General features: G+C 47.0%; 1 protein-coding gene across 20 annotated transcripts; it reads right to left on the bottom strand.

Moving 5' to 3' along the window:
- Positions 1–110: 110 nt before the first annotated feature.
- On the bottom strand, positions 111–17,324 carry PIGV (phosphatidylinositol glycan anchor biosynthesis class V). 20 transcript variants are annotated; one of them, XM_070260659.1, is made up of 6 exons: positions 15,866–15,992; positions 14,828–14,912; positions 14,497–14,613; positions 12,949–13,083; positions 8,512–9,642; positions 111–6,882 (listed from the first exon to the last, which is right to left on the bottom strand). In XM_070260659.1, the coding sequence occupies exons 4-6, from the start codon at positions 13,024–13,026 to the stop codon at positions 6,601–6,603; spliced, it is 1,491 nt and encodes a 496-aa protein (XP_070116760.1). In that variant the 5' UTR covers positions 13,027–13,083; positions 14,497–14,613; positions 14,828–14,912; positions 15,866–15,992; the 3' UTR covers positions 111–6,600. The 20 variants fall into 20 exon arrangements, with proteins under 20 accessions (XP_070116760.1, XP_023491155.1, XP_070116761.1 ...); XM_070260660.1 differs by lacking the exon at positions 15,866–15,992 and adding an exon at positions 16,073–16,177 and having other exon boundaries at positions 2,633–6,882; positions 12,949–13,088; XM_070260657.1 differs by having other exon boundaries at positions 2,633–6,882; positions 12,949–13,088.
- Between the last annotated feature and the right edge of the window lie 1,996 nt (positions 17,325–19,320).

Consider the following 19,320-nt stretch of genomic DNA (forward strand, 5'->3'; position numbering starts at 1 on the left):
TCTTTTAGAAGAAAACATAGGGCAAAAGCTTCATGACATTGGATTCAGCAATGATTTCCTGAATAAGACACCAAAAGCACAGGCAACAAGAAAAAATAGATAAATTGGACTTCATCCAAATTAAATGCTTTTATTCATCAAAGGACACTATCAACAGAGTGAAAAAGCAACCCACAGAATGGGAGAAAATATTTGTAAATCATAAGTCTGATTAATATCCAAAATATATAAAGAACACCAACAACTCAACAACAAAAAAAGAAACAACCTGATTTAAAAATGGGCAAAGGACCTGAATAGACATTTCTCCAAAGATATACAAGTGGCCAATAGGCACATGAAAAGATGCTCAACATTACTAATCATTAGGAAAATGCAAATTAAAACTACAATGAGATACCACTGTACACCCACTAGGATGGCTATTATTAAAATAACCCCCAAAACAGAAAATAACAAGTGTTGGTAAGGATGTGGAGAATTTGAACCCTTATGTATTGCTAGTGGGAATGTAAAACGGTATAACTACTGTGGAAAAAGTATGGAAGTTCCTCAAAAAATTTAACATAGAATTATCATATAATCCAGCAATATATACTTTGGATATATACCCAAAAGAACTAAAAGCAGGAACTTGAACAGATATTTGTACACCAATGTTCATAGCAGCATTATTCACAATAGCAAAAGGGGGGAGCAACCCAAGAGTCCATTGACAGATGAATGGATAAACAAAATGTGGTGCACACATACAATGAAACATTATTCAGCCTTAAAAAGGAAGGAAATTTTGACACATGCTATAGTACGGATGAACCTTGAAGACATTATGCTAAGTGAAATAAGCCAGTCATAAAAAGACAAATATTGTGTGATGCTACTTATATGAGGTACCTAGAGTAATCAGATTCATAGAGACAGAAAGGAGAGTGATGGTTGCCAGGGGCTGAGGAGGGGGAATGGGGAGTTACTGTTGAATGGCTATAGAGTTTCAGTTTGGGAAGATGAAAAAGTCCTGGAGATAGGGGCCAGCCCCATGGTGTAGTGGTTGGGTTCACCCATTTTGCTTCAGCGGCCCAGAGTTCGGGGGTTTGGATCCCAGGCACAGACCTACACACCACTCATCAAACCATGCTGTGGAGGTGTCCCACATACAGAATAGAGGTGGCACAGATGTTAGCTCAGGGCCAATCTTCCTCACTAAAAAAAAAAAAAAGTTCTGGAGATGGATAGTGGTGATTGTCACACAACAATGTGAAGGTACCTAACTCACTGAACTTTACACTTGAAAATGGTTAAAATGGTAAATTTTATACTACATATATTTTACCACACACACACAAGCCTTTGGCTGGCCAAGGTTTAAAATAACTCTTAGGCCCCTCTGCTTGCACTAGCAGGAAGTGGGCTGTGAAAGCTGCACATTCTCCAAGGTAGTCATACTCCCTAAAGCCCATCTCAGATACAGCCTTGAAGGATAACCAACAAGCCAGAGGGCACAGCCAGGAGCCATGAAGAACAATAGACAAAGGGGTCCCTCCTAGAAGAAATCAGGGTCTAATCAAGGAATGCCCCCAGCCCCAGGGAAGAGGGCTTTGACATGTCTGACTGGTGGGGATTCAGAACTGCTTTGGTGGGGCCTGCCGGGTGGTGTGTGGTTAAGTTCACACGGGCTGCTTCAGCCTGGGGTTTGCAGGTTTGCATACTGGGTGCGGACCTACACACTGCTCATCAAGCCATGCTGTGGTGGCGTCCCACATACAAAACAGAGGAAGATTGGCACGGATGTCAGCTCAGGGACAATCTTCCTTAAGCAATAGAACTGCTTTGGACCAGTGACTGTTGCACATCTTCCATTCTTTCCTTTTCTCAACAGGAGTTAGTATTGAGGTTACCCACCTCTTACTCTGCCATTTGTGTTTGTGGGGTACAGATAACTTGTTCTTTTAGTTCATAACTCACCATAAGGAATGCTATCTGCAGCTGATTGAGAGATGTGGAGCTGAATTTAGTGACTGGATGGGATTTGGGGGTATCTCCCTTGGGAAGGGGTGGGTGTGCTCTGTGAGCAGACAGACAGACTGAGGCAGACTGCAACACACAAATATTTGTGTTGTCTTCTTTCTAAACCCACTGCCAGACTTCACTTCCCAGTAGGGTTGCCAGACTTAGCAAATAAAAACACAGGATGCCCAGTTAAATTTGAATTTCAGATAAACAACGAAGAATTTCATAGTATAAATGTGTCCCATGCAATATTTGGAACATAATTATACTGAAAAAATATTTGTTGTTTACATGAAATGCAAATTTAACTGAGCATCCTGTATTTTATCTGGCAACCCTACTTCCCAATCTCCCTTGCAGCTGCATGTGCCGTGTGACTGAGTTCTAACCAATGGTATGAAAGTGCATCTCTTCTAGGCCTGGCCCCTTAAAATCTCTCAGAAAGCAGAGGACTCTGAGCATCTAGAGGGCAGGGTCACAAAATGGAAGAAGCCATGGGTCCCAATGACTTAGTGGCACAGGCCTCCCTCCCAAACCTGCACTAAATTATGATGTAAACAAGAAGGAAACTTTTACTGTTAAGCCACTGAGTTTTGGGAGTTGTTTGTTATAGCGGTTAGCCTACCTTGAATAATATCCTTAATCCCTAAATTCAATAGCTTTTTTCATCCTTTCCTTAACAGCATATGACCCTGGTAACCATTTCTTTCTTCTTGAAGTTCTTCACCAGATACTATTTGTCTCTAATCCTTTTTTTTTTTTTTGAGGAAGATTATCCCTGAGCTAACTACTGCCAATCCTCCTCTTTTTGCTGACGAAGACTGATCCTGAGCAAACATCCATGCCAATCTTCCTCTACTTTATACGTGGGACGCCTACCACAGCATGGCTTGCCAAACAGTGCCATGTCTGCACCTGGGATCCGAACTGGTGAACCCCCCGGGCCGCTGAGAAGCAGGATGTGCGCGCTTAACCGCTGGGACACCGGGCCAGCCCCTCTAATCCTTTAATGATAACGATCATGATAATGATAATAACATAGCTCCCATTCCTGAAGTTCTTACTCTGTGCCAGGTGCCGTGCTGGTGCTTTATCTAGCGTCTCGTTTCATGCTCATAGCTACTCTGTGTGGTAGATGCTATCACTCCCATTTTAGAGAGGAGAAAACAGGTTTAGAGAAGTTGAGTCACTTGTCCAAGGTCTTACAGGCCCTCATTCTCTCTCCACACTGTTCCTTTGGACAATCCTATCTGATATCGCAGCTGCTATCATTATCCTGTCTGTGTGGATGGCTCCCTGACCTCTCTCCTTGTCTCCAGTTCCGTATTTCCTGGCATGTGAACGTGCTGATGGCATCGTAAACTCAACATGTCTAAAACGCAGCTCTTCCCTTGTTAGTACTGTTCTAACCACTTTTCATTTAATTCCCGCAACAACTCTATGAGATAGACAATGTTATTCATATGTATGGGTAGGTAATGTCATCTACATTTTACAGATAAGTAAACTGAGGCTTAGAGATTCAGTATCTAGCTCACATCTGCACAGATAGCACACAGTAGAGCTGGGCTTGGGATTATTTCAAGACCTAGATCTCAATAACGACAATTCCCCAGTTCTACTCAAACTGTGCTCTCCTTTTGCTCTTCCATTTGCTGCTTCCTATACTGATTCTCTGCTCTTAACTTTCAAATCCTACCTGTCTGTCCTTCAAAGGCCATTTCCCCATGAAGTCTTTTCAGGTATTCCACACTGGAAGGGATCTCCACCTCGTGCGAATTTACAGAGTACTTACTATGTACCTCACTTACCTTTTCCTAAACATACAACTTTAATTCATCCTCATCATAATAAGTCCAAGCAGAGAGATAGAGAGCCTGGAGTTTAAATATCCCTTCATTCCCCAGAATTTATCAGTTTCTATCTTGATTAATGTTTCTGTTTCTGCTAGCAACTCTATTAGTTATTTGAGAATAGGAGGCACAGGGAGTCATCTTTAGGCCCCTACAGTAGGCATTAATAAACAAGTACTGAAAGAATCAATCAATTTCAAATCCCTGGAGCCTGCACTACATTTTTAGATGAAGGTGAGAGGGTCTGTTCAAGAAAAGAAGTGATTTTTTTTCCAGGGGGACTGGTAAAGACATGTCAAATACTCCCTCTCCTCCCGCCTTCATTAAAGAACAAGAAAGCGTCTACTTCTAGGTATACGAAGCGTCTGGTTTCTGTTTTTAGCTGGGTCTTAGAAGGAAATGACTTTTCTCTGAAATTGTAGACGCCCAACCCAGCTGCAGCATTGTTAGACCTCAGGGTAAACAGGAAGCTTCCTGCCTTGGGCCCTTCATGTCCTCTCCCAGACTATTAAAGACTCTTAATAGGATGGTAAAAGGACAGCTGCTGGCCATAAAATCAGCCCATTCCTTAGCTCCTTAGAGAAGAGCAACTAGCTCCCCAAGGTCAGAGAGAGAACTGTGTCCATCTCTGGGTTACACTAGTTCTGTCCACTAGCTGGGGTCCTCTGTTACCTCCTCTATGATCGACTGTAACCAGAATAGTCTTTGCAGAATACCAGAGTGATTTAGTTCCTTGGTATTAGGTGAAAAGATGGGATTCCCATTTATAGGGTTTCTGGTCCTTGAAATCACTTGTTTCTGGAGGTGATGAGATCTAGTGTGAAGGTTAAGCTAAGATGGCCAGAGCAGTGAAATCCCCTGTGGAGTCTGAGTCACCTCCTCCAGTAGGGGAACAATCAATCCTGATTATTCCCCAAAAAGAGGCAAAGAGAAGCCATGAGAGCAAAGAACTAGGGCTCCTGCCTCTGCAATAAAGAGCTGAAACAGGACCTCAACTCTTCCTGCACACAAGGTGGAAGTCCCTGGATTTGCAGCTGTTGGTGAGGAGGGAGGGGACAGTTTCTGCCAACTGGAGGGACACTAGGGCAGGGGTGATTATCTTTTGCCAAGAAGGGCACTCGGGTGTCTTGGCAGAAGGCAGAGGGCTGCCCTGATCTGTGTGTACATTTTCAGAAGCATTTGACTCTGGATCAAATTCTCTCAGCTGTGCTAAAGCTGGGACGATGGATGGGAAATGCTTACTGGCCAGACTGACTAGAGGCTCCAACAGAGGGTGCTGGGGCTCAGCCAGGAGCTTCCCTTCAGCTGGCAAGTGTAGCTTTCTGTCATGGTCAGAGGGAGCGTGTCAAAATTCCCATTCTCAGGGCTCTCCAGACGCTGCTTATGATGACCCATCTATTTTGAAGTTTCTGCTTCTTGGAATTTTTGGCTCAAATGGGGAATGAGTGGCAATGATGCAGAACCTCTGACCTGGCTCAAAGAATGAGAAAAAATAGCTGAATGATCTTACTCCCTTTACAGTGATGGGCTCATAACCAAATGGGGGCCAGGAAGATACCATTTCATTCAACACTGGACTTATCTACAATTTATCAATTCATGCTGCCAGGTTGGCTCCTCTGACCCATGTGTACCAATTAAGCAAGCACAGATACCAGGGCACAGCAGGAAACCCAATCCCTGCTGTGACCATTTAGCTGCCCAGCACAGGTTTACTTATGCAGGACAAGGAGCCTTATTTGCCAGGTGTCACTGCTTTCCCTCATTCAAAGGAAAAGTCACTGAAGTTACTCCTCAGAGTTGCACCTGAGGAGGGAGTGAGTTTTCTTCTCAGTGCTGAAAGCAGGGGAACTGGATAGTTTCTCCTAAAATCACGTGTTTGAGCCTCTACATAAGTGTTTAGACTGGGATGATTCTATTGTTTAAGGCAGCTCTTAAGATCTTAGAGCAGGGAAGGACCAACAAGAGATTATATGGTTCACCTCCCCACCTCCCAGTGGAAAAATATCATTTCCCCTAGTTTCAGAAGAGGTAACGAAGGCTCTGAAAACTCTCCTAAGTCACACAGCTGGTAAGCAGGGTTTTACCAAGAGGACTAGAATCCAGGTTTCCTGCCTCCTCCTGCAATGTTCTTCTTATCATGACTTTTTCCACACAAGCAATTTGCATTATTTTTAAAAAGGTAATTCATTGCATGTCCAACCTAAAGTTGTTTAATTTGCATACCTTTGTAAGATTTTTCATATAAACAAATGAACAAATTATGAAAAAAATCTTCAGAAATGTCCCCTTTAGAAACGAGGGTACTTAGTGCTGCTGCCGCACTGCTCAGGCCTCTGCCATTGAGTGTGGACTAGGACCAGCCTGTCAGCTAGAGCCTTTCATGAAATTTCCACTTAAATAATTTACATTTAAATTTACATGTGGGTCAGGGGTAAGTTTAAGACTATTTCTGCTATGCTTGGTTGACAAGACAGCTCCAGGTGTACTTTAGACTTGGAATAAGATTTCTTCACTTACAGAGAAAATAGTTACTACCCTAAAATTTGCCACAGCCAGGACCAGAAAGGGCTCTCTAGTGGCTCACACTTCTCCCATTCCTAACCAAGCTCCAAAGAGAGAAAGAGAGGTTCTAACGGACAGAGTAAGGATACCAGGGCAGCGCAGGCAGTCCCAGTGGGTATTTGCACTTTCAGACCTCTGGTTAAGCCTGGTTCAAGCTGTCCCATGAGACTCCAGGTCATGTCCAAGGCAGGAAGTTGCAGTGTAGGAGTAGTCCCAGGAGCCAATAAGTCAGGAAGTAGCCTAGAATGCATCGTGTGAGTAGAGAACAGGTTTTCCAGTTGCACAAAAGTCCCATAATAGAATTTCTGGGGACCTTTTGTCCTGGTGGGGGGTCCCCTGCATGAGGCTTCCACGGTACAGTCTCTAGGGATCTCAGCAGCGGCTCTTGATCCTGGAGCAAGTGAGCTGGAAACCAGTACACAATAGGAGTGGAAGAGCCCAAAAACCTGGTGAGAACCTGGAAATCATAAGAGGGGGAAAACCCATACATTTATTGGAATGTCACTGCCTCAAACTGGACCAGCCCCAGGCTGGTTGAACTACAGCCCCATGACTAGAAATGTCTTACCCTAGAAAAAAAATTCAGCAGAGCTTAGGATCTGCCTTATAAAGCTGTACGTGAACCCAACCAAGCGACCTCAATGTTACAGGTAAACATAGCTGTGGACTAATTACCACAATAATGGGCCAATCAATACTAAAATCTTTATGGGCCTGGACTCCAAACTCTAGGATGTGACGTGGGGCTTTGGGAACCTGAGGTGGTTCCCTCATCCCACGAGAGTGGCAAAGTAGAGGGAACGGGGGCAGGCGATCCTATGGTTCAACGTGCTCCCTCCTAGGGGAGTTCAGAGCCAAGTCTCCAAATGGCATCCCTCATCTAACCTGGAAACTCTAAGCTTTGCTGGCACTCACACTACTAGCTAATCCAGTTACAAACACAGAATGCCTACTTTCTATTTCCCCTGTGCCTCTAATTCACACATCTCAGAGCACTTAACAAACAGCCAATGTGTGCCTCCAAGAGGCAGAAACTGCTAAGGAGTGGCCAGATGGAGACAAAAAGATTTCCTCGGGGTTATGTTGCAACTGGGGCCACAGCCGGGAACAAAAAAATCGAATGTATGATTAAACCCTTCCTATCCCTCTCTATCCCTACCAGCACCCAGAACATTGCACAAGATATCTCCTCTGAAAATTGAGCACCTGCCAGAGCTCAGAGTACCTCAAAAGTCAATATTCAAAGTAGATATTCTGGGTCTAACTGTATATTAGGAGAAAGTCACAGAGATATCCTCTGTGCCTATTCCTATGTCTCAGTCAAATCAGGTCCTTTCAAAACTCTCATGTCTTTGCACGTGCCCTTCCAGTGGCCCAAAATGTTCTTCTGCTGCTTCTTAAATGGAATTCCTTCTTACTCTTCAGGACCCAGCCTAAATATGACGCCCTCCTCAACTCCTTCAGCCAGTTAGCTACTTTTTCCTCTGTTCTTCCACAACTCCTCTTCCATCCTACTGTACTACAATTTTATCTGTTAAATGTCTGTCTCTGGGGCCAGCCCGGTGGTGCTGCAGTTAAGTTCACACAGTCTGCTTTGGTGGCCTGGGGTTCACCAGTTCGGATCCCAGGTGCAGACCTACGTATCACTTGTCAAGCCATGCTGTGGCAGGCGTCCCATATATAAAGTAGAGGAAAATGGGCACAGCTGTTAGCTCAGGGCCAGTCTTCCTCAGCAAAAAGAGGAGGATTGGTGGCAGATATTAGCTCACAGTTAATCTTCCTCAGAAAAAAAAAAAAAAAAGATTGGCAACAGATGTTAGCTCAGGACCAATCTTAAAAAATAAAATAAAATAAATGTCTCCCCATTTTTACCATGAGATTCACTAGGACAGCAATCTTGTCTTACTCAGTTCTATCCTCAGTGGTCTGACTCATGGTCTGGCACAAAGGAAGCCCCTAAATAGTTGCTGAATGAATAAATTAGGTATAGGTCACTCAGAAGGGAGAAGTTAGCACTCTTCCCTGTCCCTGGCCAAGGGGTTTTGCCTGTATTCACACCGTCATCCCAGGCAGGAATCTACCTCACCTGAACATGCATGCACAGACTGCCAAACAGCAGCAGTGCTGCAGCATGGACCAGGTACACGAACACCCGAGGACTGAGGAATCCAGGATCAGGCTTCTCTAGGGTCTTATTGTTCTTGCTCCTTTGCAACCCAAGTGTAAGGCAGAGCCAAGGGTAAGTTGTCACATATGTCCAAGTAGCCCAGGCAACCAATATAGCCACTGGTGTAGCCAGGAGAAAATTGGGCAGCTGCTTGAGTTCATAGTATCTCAAAAAACCAACATTCCAGTAGATATCCTGGATGTAGCTGTATATTAGGGGAAGACTCCAGGAGCACCAAGGTGGCTCTTTTCCCTCCACAGTCCCCACGGTCCGGTAGCCCTTGTCCACAGCTAACTGCAGCAGGGGCTTAGGGATGGGGTGGGCTGAGCCTGGCAGACAGAACTGGGTATAGGCGTAATACTGAAAGAGGGCAAAGGGAAGGCCAAGTGCAAGCACTGAAAGGAACACAGAGCCCATTAGCTTCAAGAACTGTCTCAGAGGATTCAGTACCATGAGAGAAGAGAAAAAGCCCCGGCACTGAGAATGGACGAGGAAGCCAATGTTGACCAGTCCGTTGGAGCGTACAGCAGTGGCAAGGGCAAAGAGGAGTCCACTAGTGCAGCTTCGGCCCCTTTCCAGCTGTCCCATGGCACTGAATGTGAGGAGGGCAAACAAAGCTTCTGAATAACCAGCCGCCAGGAAGACATTGGCGGGGCTGAGGCAGAAGAGAAGCGCTCCGTAGAAGGCCTGGCGAGGACAGTGCAAAACCAGACAGCCCAGGTCATGCAGTGCGACTGCAGCCAGCACGGAGAACAAGGAATTGAGCAATGCTACTGAGATTAAGAGGCAACTCCGTAGGCTCAGTAACCCCTGCAGAGGTCTCAGCAGTTCAGTCCCCACCAACAGGGCCAGGGGGAAACCAGGGAAGAAAGCAAAGTTGTGCTCATACAAGTAGCCATGTTCAGCAATGAACAGGAAGTGTTCAGCATCCCAGTGCGACAGGCCACCCAGAAGACCTTCCACTAGTTGGTCCACAGAGCCTGAGGGGGTGAGGCGAGGAGGAGAGAAGGCTTCTGCATGGTGATCTGGGATGATGGCATTGAAGAGAGCCTGTGGGATGAAGGAAAACCAGGATTTGGGTTGACCAACTGGAAGAAAAGAATTACCATTTAATAAAACGAGGAAGAACAGACTTGGGGGAGAATCAGGAATTCACTTTTAGACTAGTTAAGCTTGAGTTGGACATTCTAGTGCAGAGGTCAACGAGGTAGTGATACGAGACTGTGGGTCAAGAGAGCGATCAGGGCTGGAGATATAAAGTTGGGAGTCACAAGTGCATGCGCGGTATTTAAAGGCAAGAGACTGAATGAGATCACCTATGGAGGAAGTGCGGGATAGAGAAAAGAAGAGATCTGAGGACTGGGCTTTGGACATGCCAACATTTAGAGGAGACCTGAAAGAGGGTGAGGATCCAGCAATGAAGATAAAGAAGAAACAGTCAGTGAGGTAGGGGGACAACCAGGAGAGTGTGGTATCTTAGAACCAAGTCAAGCAAGGGAGTGATCGACTCTGTTAAAAGCTGCTGATAGGAAAAGTAAGATGGGACTGAAAACTGACCACTGGATTTAGCAATGTGAACGCCACTGGTGACTTTGACAAGAGCTATTTTAGTGGCATGGAGGAGAGAGAAGCCTGCCTAGATCTGGTTCAAGAGAGAAGGGGAGAGGGGAGGCAGTGCATACAGACAACTATTTGGAGGAATTTTGCTATAAAGAGGAGGAGAGAAAAGGGACAGTATGTGAATGAATGACAATGTTGGGTCAAAAGAAATCTTGTGGGTTTTTTTAAGGTGGGAGATAAAAGTTTGTGCCAAGGGGAATAATCCAGTGGAAAGGAAATCATTGAGTATGCAAGAGAGGGAGGGGAGAATTGCTGGAGCAGGCAAGAGAATGGAATCTGCTACCCAGGTGGAGGAGAGCCTTATAGGAGGAGAGACAGTTCGTCCAGCCTTTAGTAGGGAAGGCACAAAGGTGCAGATGGAGGTACGCCGATGGATGCGTAGGAGCATGTGGAAGGTCAGGTCTGATTCTTCTATTTTTCTGAGTTTTCACTCAGGAGAAAAAATTGGGGAAAAGGTGTTAGAGACTTGACCAAAGAGGAAAACATGCAAAATAAGTCATCTATGACCTTTGTTCTCAAAATAGGCTGTGCAGTGGAATCATCCATGAAGTTTCAAAAATACTAATGCCTGGGTCCCTCCAGGCATTATTTAACTGGTATAGGGTACAGCCTGGGTGATGAGATTTTTTTTCCTTTTTTTTTTTTTTTTTTGCTGAGGAAGATTCAGCTTGAACTAAAGTCTGTTGCCAATCTTCCTCTTTTTGTATGTGAGCCGCCACCATAGCATAGCCACTGACAGACAAGTGGTGTAGGTCCATGCCTGGGAACTGAACCTGAGCCATCAAAGCAGAGTGCACTAAACTTAACCACTAGGCAACCAGGGCTGGCCCAGTGAGATTTTTTTTAAGCCCCTCGGGTGATTCTGATGTGCAGGAAAATTTGAGAGAATGGGAGGGTGAATGGGCTACAGGAATACATTAAGATTGCCAGGTAGCACTAAGGACTTACTTGGGTTAGTGATCTTGAATAAAGAGACTAGTTAGTACAGTTGTGTGTTTTTCCCTGGGCAGATGCAGGTGTGGAGTAGGCAGAGATTAAATTTAACCAAGGTTGGGCTTTTGTGTTGTGAATAAAACATAGGAAGAAGGGAGTAAGCGAGTTGTGCGTGTATGCACAGTGGACCAGGGCAACTAAGCTGGGTAAGAAGGGGAGCTGAAGCCATGAGGTGGGTGAGGGGCAGTGAAATGGTGATAGAAAGAATGGATTTTAAGTCCCGAGGGGATGGAAGAATTGTTAGAGCTGGAGTACTAGAGGGAGTGAGCTGGAAAGAAAGGAGATAACGGTCAGATGTATCATCTTTATTAATATTGAAACCACCAAGAAATCAACAGTAGTGCTGGAAAGAACAACAGTGAATCAGGAACTAAAACCGTCAAGGAAGGAGCTGTCATTAACAGAGATGACAGCAACAATGAAGGGTAACTGGGGATATAATCTGATAACATGAGCCTTACAGCTGGAAGGGGTGGGACGATAATGAAATAGTATTATTGTTAAATGTCTTTTTGCCCCATTAGACTGTCAGCTACTTAAGGGAAAAGAGACCATGACTTTCTATACTCATCACCTAGCATAGTTCTCAGAACAAAGCAAGCACTTCATAAAATTTTGGTGCTTGAGCGAACAGTCTAGAGGAAACATACTCGTTTCTGATCACCATCTGAACTAGAACCCAGCTGTCCTGGTTCCCTATCCCAGATGCCAATTCACAGTATTGCTCTGTTGGTTCTGCCAATCATTCAGCTGATACTGGTTTCAAAGCCATCAGTGAGTCAGTTTCCCCGGTCTGACATTAGGAGTACAACCCCATTTTTAACTCTTTCTCTTTTTGGTCAGTTTCTTTATCAGGCCACTTCAAACAGTGAAAACAAATGGGACAGGAGTGACAGTCACAGATAACAGCCCTAGTCTCCAAGTCCAAGACACTTTTAACTAAACCCGGGACTCAGCAGAGTCTGCTGTGCCTCCTATAGCGGGGGAAGAGAGAGGGAAGGTTTCCACAAAGGAACCAACTATGGGCCTCAGAGAGAATGGTACACAAAAGTATGCTAATGTGACATCCCTCGCTCGAGTGTTGACATACATTCAACAATAACACATACTGAGTACCTACTAAGCACTGTGCCAGGCAGCAGATATAATTCATATCTACGTGAAGTTTGATTAAAATATGTATCAAGGGCAGCCTGGGAGGGGGAAGGAAGTTGCAAAAGGGCAAACACATTCTGAGGGTGGTGTGTGGGTGAGGCGGCAAGGGGAGATACCTGGGGGAAGCACAGGAGACACTGCTGACTAAACGAATATACACAGACCGTCTCAGGACTGTGTCACCTCTCTCCCACTCAAAGGCCTGAGACAGTGCTCAGCTCCTGGTAAGGGGATCCAGGGCAATGCTCTGAGCTGTCATACCCTAAAGGAACCTCTGGTTACAGAACCTCATGGTCTGTTAGAAAGACCACTAGCTCAGGAGTTAGGAAACCTGGGGTCTGATTCTGGCCCTTCTCTAACTTGCTACGTGACTTTAGGGAAGCCATTGAATCTTTCTAGGTCTCTGCTGCTTCATGTGGAAAACGAGAGATAAATAGATCCTGTCTAAGATTCCTGCCCACTTTTCACTATAAAGTCTAGGTCTATATGGTTCAAACCACAAGCAGGGGCACACCTGGGAGGTGGAAAGGAGATGGTGACTATTCTTAGGGCCAATGGCATGTTCAGGACAAAAGATCAGAGACTGACCTGCAGCACCAGAGTGAGGACACGGCAGCTGATCGCAAACCTCAGCACCTCTTTCCGGGATGGGTCCAGGGGCCACATCCTCTGACCACCAGGAGTTCAGTGGTGTCACTGCTAGGGCTGAGTTCCCTCAGGTCTCTAAACTTCAAAACGCAAGAAGGAAATGTCACACATGAGCCAAAAGCAAATTCCTGAAAGCATTCTTCACAGGAGACTCCCCTTTCAGCAACACTATGGCAAACTTAACCAACTGCCCAGATGAGGGAAAAGCATTTTGAAGGCAGATGGGACCACTTGGTGTCCCTCCGAAGCACTGTAACCTTGCCGGGGAAGTTCCACACAGACAGGCACAAAACTGGAAAGCCAAGCTCGCAGAAAATCTTTAAAAGCCTGTTGACTGCCCCTACGCAGGAACTAAAGACTTGGGTTCAAGTCCTGGCTCTGAGACTCACAAGTTCTCGTTTAGTCCTTCTGAGCCTCAGTTCTTAATGTATAGAATGGGATCAGGCTATTTTGCCTGTCTCACAAAACTGTCGTGATGGTGAAATGGACTGAAGCGTGAGGAAGTACTACCAAACCTATATTGTGGTTGCTATTATTTGATGTGTGCCCTTTTCCTCTTGCCCAGAATTATAAACTAGGTCCCAAACCAGAGTCCCCAAAGTGGGGTGTAGAAGTGAACTGGAAGACCATAATGACTACACACTCCAGTTTAGCTCTCTGATGTGTGTTCAGCTGGTCTGTTAAATTAAGTGGAGAAGGAAAAGAAAACCACTGCTCAGCAGGACTTCAGCCAGCTCACACTGCTAAAACAAACTTAGGGGGGAGACAGAGTCAACTACTAGAGATGCAGAAAACTGTTATTTCGCACCTCTTTGTTGGAATGGCAACAATGCATAAACAACTGCAAAGCCATTCTGAGGCAAAGAATTCACTTTAAGGTTTTTTCTTTTTTTTTTACAATTCCTTGGGCTAAAAGTAGTAGTAATGGCTCCTAGAGAACCAGTCTGGGAAATAAGAAGGAAGAGCAAGAGCATCAGAGGCAGCTCATCGATGTGGGGTGAGGAACTATCCCTTAAAGGAAAAAATATTTAAAGTGAGAAATTAACAGGGAAGGCTGGAAGACTTTTCTTTCTGCTCTTATCGGGCTAATCTGTACCAAACCTTTAGATATCACTTGTTTCTGGAATTCTTCTCTGACCCCTGCTAGACTGTGTGGTATGCTCTCATTGCACTCGGCCTTGTCGTCTTTATTGCCATTGCTTATTTAAGTTGCTTGTGAACACAGGGACTTAGTCTACCTTGCTCCCAACTATACCCCCAGGGCCCAGCATTACAAACGGGCATTTTAAGCCTGTGTTCTGACTGGGTGGAAGTGGCAAGAACAGGATATAGCCTCACTAGTTCACTGGCTCTGGATATAAAATCACTGCTCCAAGTATTCCTCCCACCATATCTCATGGTAACAACAACACGACAAAGTCACAGAAGCCACAGGAAAATAAAATATCTCCAGACAGGGAGCAAGATTGGCCAAAAGAGCAACAGTACCCTTTCTTGAGCACAAGGGGGCGCGTGCTGCTCACTCCATCAGCAGGAGGCCTGGAGGAAGGGAAGGGCCACCGACGCCACACCGGTTTGCTCATCAAAATTCAGTTCAAAGGCAAGCTTTGGAAAACCCCAGAGAGAGCAGCGGTGGTTAGTGAATCTACCCAACATTTCCAACATCTGACTCGCTCAATCGAGAAGAATCGTAGAAACAGGCACAGCCAACCTCACCCGCTGCTGGTTGTCTATCCTAGGGTGAATTCACTTTTTCCCTTTCTTCACTTCCCACCCACATGCAGAAGAGAAGTTGGGAACAGAAAAGCACTTAACCCACCTCTGCCTCTTCACCAGGCTTCCATTCTTCCTTTCCTCTCTCCAGAGTCAAGCTCTAGCCCCAGCGACCACAGGAGACTGGTAGCCTACAATTAGTTTACAGGTAAACCGAGTAAAGACAAAATAAAGCCAGTGAGTTCTCCCTCTCGGCTAATTGCGGACCTCACTTCCCAACAACCCCTTTGCGAAATCACAGACTCTCTGAGCTGGCAGAACACTTAGAGAGCAACTGGTTTTACACTATTTTCCCGTGAGATAAATATGCCCCAGAGAGGTGAGTAATAAAAATCTCCATAGTTTTTACATGAGAGATCTCTTTAGATCCTGTGAGGCCGGGATAATTACCATCGCCATTTTACGGATGTGGAAACTGAGGCTCACTGGCGTCAAGTGACACACTCAAGGCTTTATTTAAAGAAAACGTCTTTTTTTCTTTTTTGTTTCTGAAACCTCATGATCTTCCCCCCAGCCCTCACCCGGGTCAGAGCCAGGACTATAACCCAGGTCAGCCGGTACTGGTCCAACGACGGGGCATGCTCTTGCTGGGGATGCTTAGGGCAGGGAGGGCCCTATCTGAGGACACAGGAAGCCTGCTGAATGGGAGCCCTGGTCCCTGCGGGTCAGATTAACACCCTCTGTGGGGTGGGGAAGTCGCTCTGACCCAGGGTCCTCAGGGCCAGAGGCCGCATTCTGCGAGCCCAGCCGGGTCCGAAGGCGCTCTAGCCCGCTCCTGCCGGACACAGTCCCAAGCGGGGATCCGGCATCTCCTCCACAGCCCAGGGGCTACCCCGAGGGGCCGGCGAGGCCCGGCCGGGCCCCAAGGCCGGAAGGCAGGGGAGGGCGGGAGGCTGGAAAGGAAGAGGCGGCACCGGGAGGCCGCTATGGCGGAGGGGCGGGGCTCCCCGCTTCTCGGCGGCCTCCGCCTCAGCTCCCTCGGCCTCCGTTTGACAACTCCCTTCCCCCCAGAACTCCAGAGACCCCAGGCAGGCGCCGGGTCCTCAGCGCCGGCCGGGCTCGACCTCCCAGGCGGGGCCCGAACCTCAGCTCCTCCATCCGGGGGCCCCCGAGCGGCCCGCGCCTGCGCACTGGCTCCGCCGGCGGCCGCCCCGCCCCGCTCCTGCCCGGATTCGGAGCCGCCCCGCCCCCTCCGCGGCGGCCATGTTGATTCCAGGCGAGAGGGGCGGGGACCGCGTAGCCACAGGACTCTGCGCCCCTCCGCCTTGGCACCTTCCCGCCCTGGTGACACCTGGAGTTCTCGCTCGCGCTTCCCGCTCCTTAAGCCTCCTCTCCCGCCTCCAGTTAATCTGCCGGGGCTGCCGTCTCAGTGCTCTTGCCCCGGCTCCGTCCCGCCAGCACCCACTGAGTTCCCGAGGGGTGCCGAGGCTTTGGGGGTCGGGGCAGCCCCGCGGCCTCTTCGCAGAAGCCGGGGCCGCGCTTTCCCTGATGTCAGGCAACGACACCTCAGCACAGGGCACACAATGCTTGTTCTCTGAATAGAAAGAAAAGCTTTCTTGGGGTTTCTGTGGCCAGCGGCGGCACCCTGCGTCCTGGGTGTGAAGAAAGTGGGGGATCCCCCTGACTTTCCCCTCCTTCAGCTACCAGGGACCTTGGGTCCTACTTCAGTCCTCAGCCCAGCTCAGGTGGCTGATGAGGATGGTGAAGGCAACTTCAGAGGACGCCCCCCCAAGGACTCCTTTCTCCTTCCTCATTGAAGCAGTTTCTCTCGTAGGAAGTGGGGCCAAAAAAGAAGAAGAAGAAAAAAAAGAAGCTAACTCAACAAAACCGTCTGTTAGGGAGGAGCGGCCAGTTGGTACCCCTGTAACGGAAACTGTTAGAAGAACTTTGCACCCTCCTTAAAGGAAATAGATAATAAATCCTTCTCCGTTGGTGGATTTCTCCTTTCTCAGGATTCCAAAGCCTGCGGTTTCAGTTATCTGCCCTCCAAACGGAGCTGGGGTCTGGGTTAGCCTCTGGCCACAGCCCTGGCCCAGGGAGGGGTTTATCTTCTGCAACAGCTACTAATGTGGGTGGGAACAAAGAAATGGTTGCTATCTCTCCAGGCAAAGAAAACGAGCCCACATCAGTTCTGCGGGGGGCCAAGCACTGTATCTTTCCATTCTTTATAACTCATTTCAGGCCCAGAAAACTGCCCTCAGGTATTTGTTGTGTGCAAGGTGGATAAAGTATAAATCACATTTTGGTCATTGTCCGCTGGAAGAGAAGGGGGAAAAATGGAGTTTAGAAGACTCTTCCCCCTGGTTTTTCAGGGACACATGCTTGTTCTCAGCTCCAGAGGCCTGTGAGTGAATCCAGAGGCAAAGCTGCAGGGCACGCTCGGGACTGGGGCCTAAGGTCGTGGCTTGAAACTCTACAAATCCGTGATGCTCCAAGCAGCCCTCTGTTTGCAAAGACAAAACTGAGAAATGAACTGTCCTTCCTTTGTGAACTCACCAGGGAAGAAGACATGCCTTCTTAAGATTCCCTCTGTCCACACCAAATTCCCTCAAAAAATCTATTTGTCACAAAGGGTCTCTTGTGACAAGTCAGAATGTTTTCCAGAAGTTCAACTGTCACCCTGTAGAGGTAGAACTTTGTCCATATCTTCAGCTCTACTTTCCTGCAATTTCTCCCTCCTTTCCTTCTCTGCTACTCACCGCCCTCCTCTTCCGCTCTGTTTCCTGTTTCATTTTCTGGCTCCTGCTCCGATGGGAAAACAAGGAAGCCGAGAATCTTGGGCTCTCAAAGCCCTGGCTTGTCAGAATGGAAGAAGACTAGGTGGGATGGGAGGGGGTTCTGGGCCTCCAAGGCTGTGAGTAAGGAGTGGAGGAGTCAGCTCTCTCCAGTCTGCTTTTAGAGTCTGTAGCTAAAATGGAGCCTGCATGTACACAGGGAGCCAGCTGAGCGACCAGCGCTGTGGGAGAGCCAGAGATACAGAGCCATATCCCAGGGCTCCAGAAAGACTCTGCACCACCTAGCCACTGCCATTAAGAAGCAAATATCCCACACCACCAAGAAACCATTTCGTAATACAAATCCCTGACCTAAACAATGCAAGCAATGCATCACTGTTTCTAGAATCCTAGATTGTCAGAGTTACAGCATTTCTGTTTCTTGAACTTGCCTGGCTCTGCTTTGCTGTTTCCGTTGCTTGAAACACTTCACTTCTAGACCCCTACATTGGAATCCCAGCTGAAATGTTGCCTCGTCAAAGAGGCTTTCCCTGGCTACCCAGCCACAAACACCACCCTGTACTGTCCATCATCCTGTTCTGTTTCCTTCATAGCGCTTATCACTACCTAACTGTCCTGTCCATGAATTTGACTTGTTTTATTGTCTGTTTTCCTCTTATGGAATGAAAGCTCTTACGAGAGCAGAGGTCTTGTTCACCAGAGTATTATGAGCACTTAAAACAGTGCTTTGCACATTGTGTGTACTCAATAAAGTTCTGGTGAATAAGTCAATTTGTTTAACCTGATACTATATTTTCTGGATGAGGGAACTAAGGCTCAGAAAGGGAAAGTGACTGGCCTGAAGCTACACAGCTAGTGGCAGAGGTGGGACTTGAATTCAGGTCTCCAGCCTCTCTAGTTTTTTCTTCCACTCCACATTTTTTTTGTCTCCCCAAAGCCCCAGTACTTGGCTGTATATGCTAGTTATAAGTCATTCTACTTCTTCTATGTGAGCCACTGTCACAGCATGGCAACTGACAGGTGGTGTGGTTCTGCGACCAGGGAAGTGAACCTGGGCCACTGAAGCAGTGAGCGCAGAACTGTAACCACTAGGCCATGAGGGCTGGCTCCATGCCACACTATTTTAATCTTTCTCAGGTTTACCTCTTTTCCTCTCTTCCTTCTTTCCACATAATCCTACATAGGGTACACCGAGTCTTAGCAGCTCCTGCCTACTCTTTCCTCCTCTAAATTCCTATCTTACCTGTTTCATTTACTCAACAAAATAGTGCCAACTATATGACGAGATGAGGATGCAACACTGAACAAAACACCGTCCTTGTCCTCATGGAGATGATGATAATATTTACCTCCTGGATTTTATAGTGGTTGGCATAAAGTGCTCAATAAAGATGGGCTTGTTCATAACTCCCTGAACAAAAAGGGGAGTGAGTGATTTTCCCACTGGAGAGGAAATTTGGTAGTTCTCATGGAGCACTCTCCTCCCTGGAGCAAACTGACAACTCATTTCTCTCTGTAGTTGCCTTTTCTTGCTCCTGCCACCACATCTGCAGATGGCCTTGGCCCTTGGCTAGGCAGAGGAGCAGCCCAGTGTATCTATTCTCAGTAGTTCAGCTTCCTGATATTAAACTTTCTATGGTCTCAAACTTATGGGAATGATGCAGTAGCTGATACTGATCTGGGATGTTGGCTTTGAGGCCTTGCCAATTTGGGTTAAAAGTGACCACACAGGCCTCTGTCACTGCCAACTGTTAGCAGGCAGGGCTAATGCCCGTGATGACAGTCAGTTGTGCCTTACCAGAAC

Source organism: Equus caballus, chromosome 2 (genome assembly GCF_041296265.1).
Source record: "Equus caballus isolate H_3958 breed thoroughbred chromosome 2, TB-T2T, whole genome shotgun sequence".
NCBI lineage: Eukaryota > Metazoa > Chordata > Mammalia > Perissodactyla > Equidae > Equus > Equus caballus.

What these genes read in the sequence shown, in the direction of transcription:
- PIGV (XM_070260659.1), bottom strand. Translation starts at nt 13,026, where the DNA reads ATGTGGCCCCTGGACCCATCCCGGAAAGAGGTGCTGAGGTTTGCGATC. An exon ending in TCCTCACTCTGGTGCTGCAG is followed by an intron (nt 9,643 to 12,948) that starts GTCAGTCTCTGA and finishes TTCATCCCACAG; the next exon opens with GCTCTCTTCAATGCCATCAT. An exon ending in GTCTGTGCATGCATGTTCAG is followed by an intron (nt 6,883 to 8,511) that starts GTGAGGTAGATT and finishes TATGATTTCCAG; the next exon opens with GTTCTCACCAGGTTTTTGGG.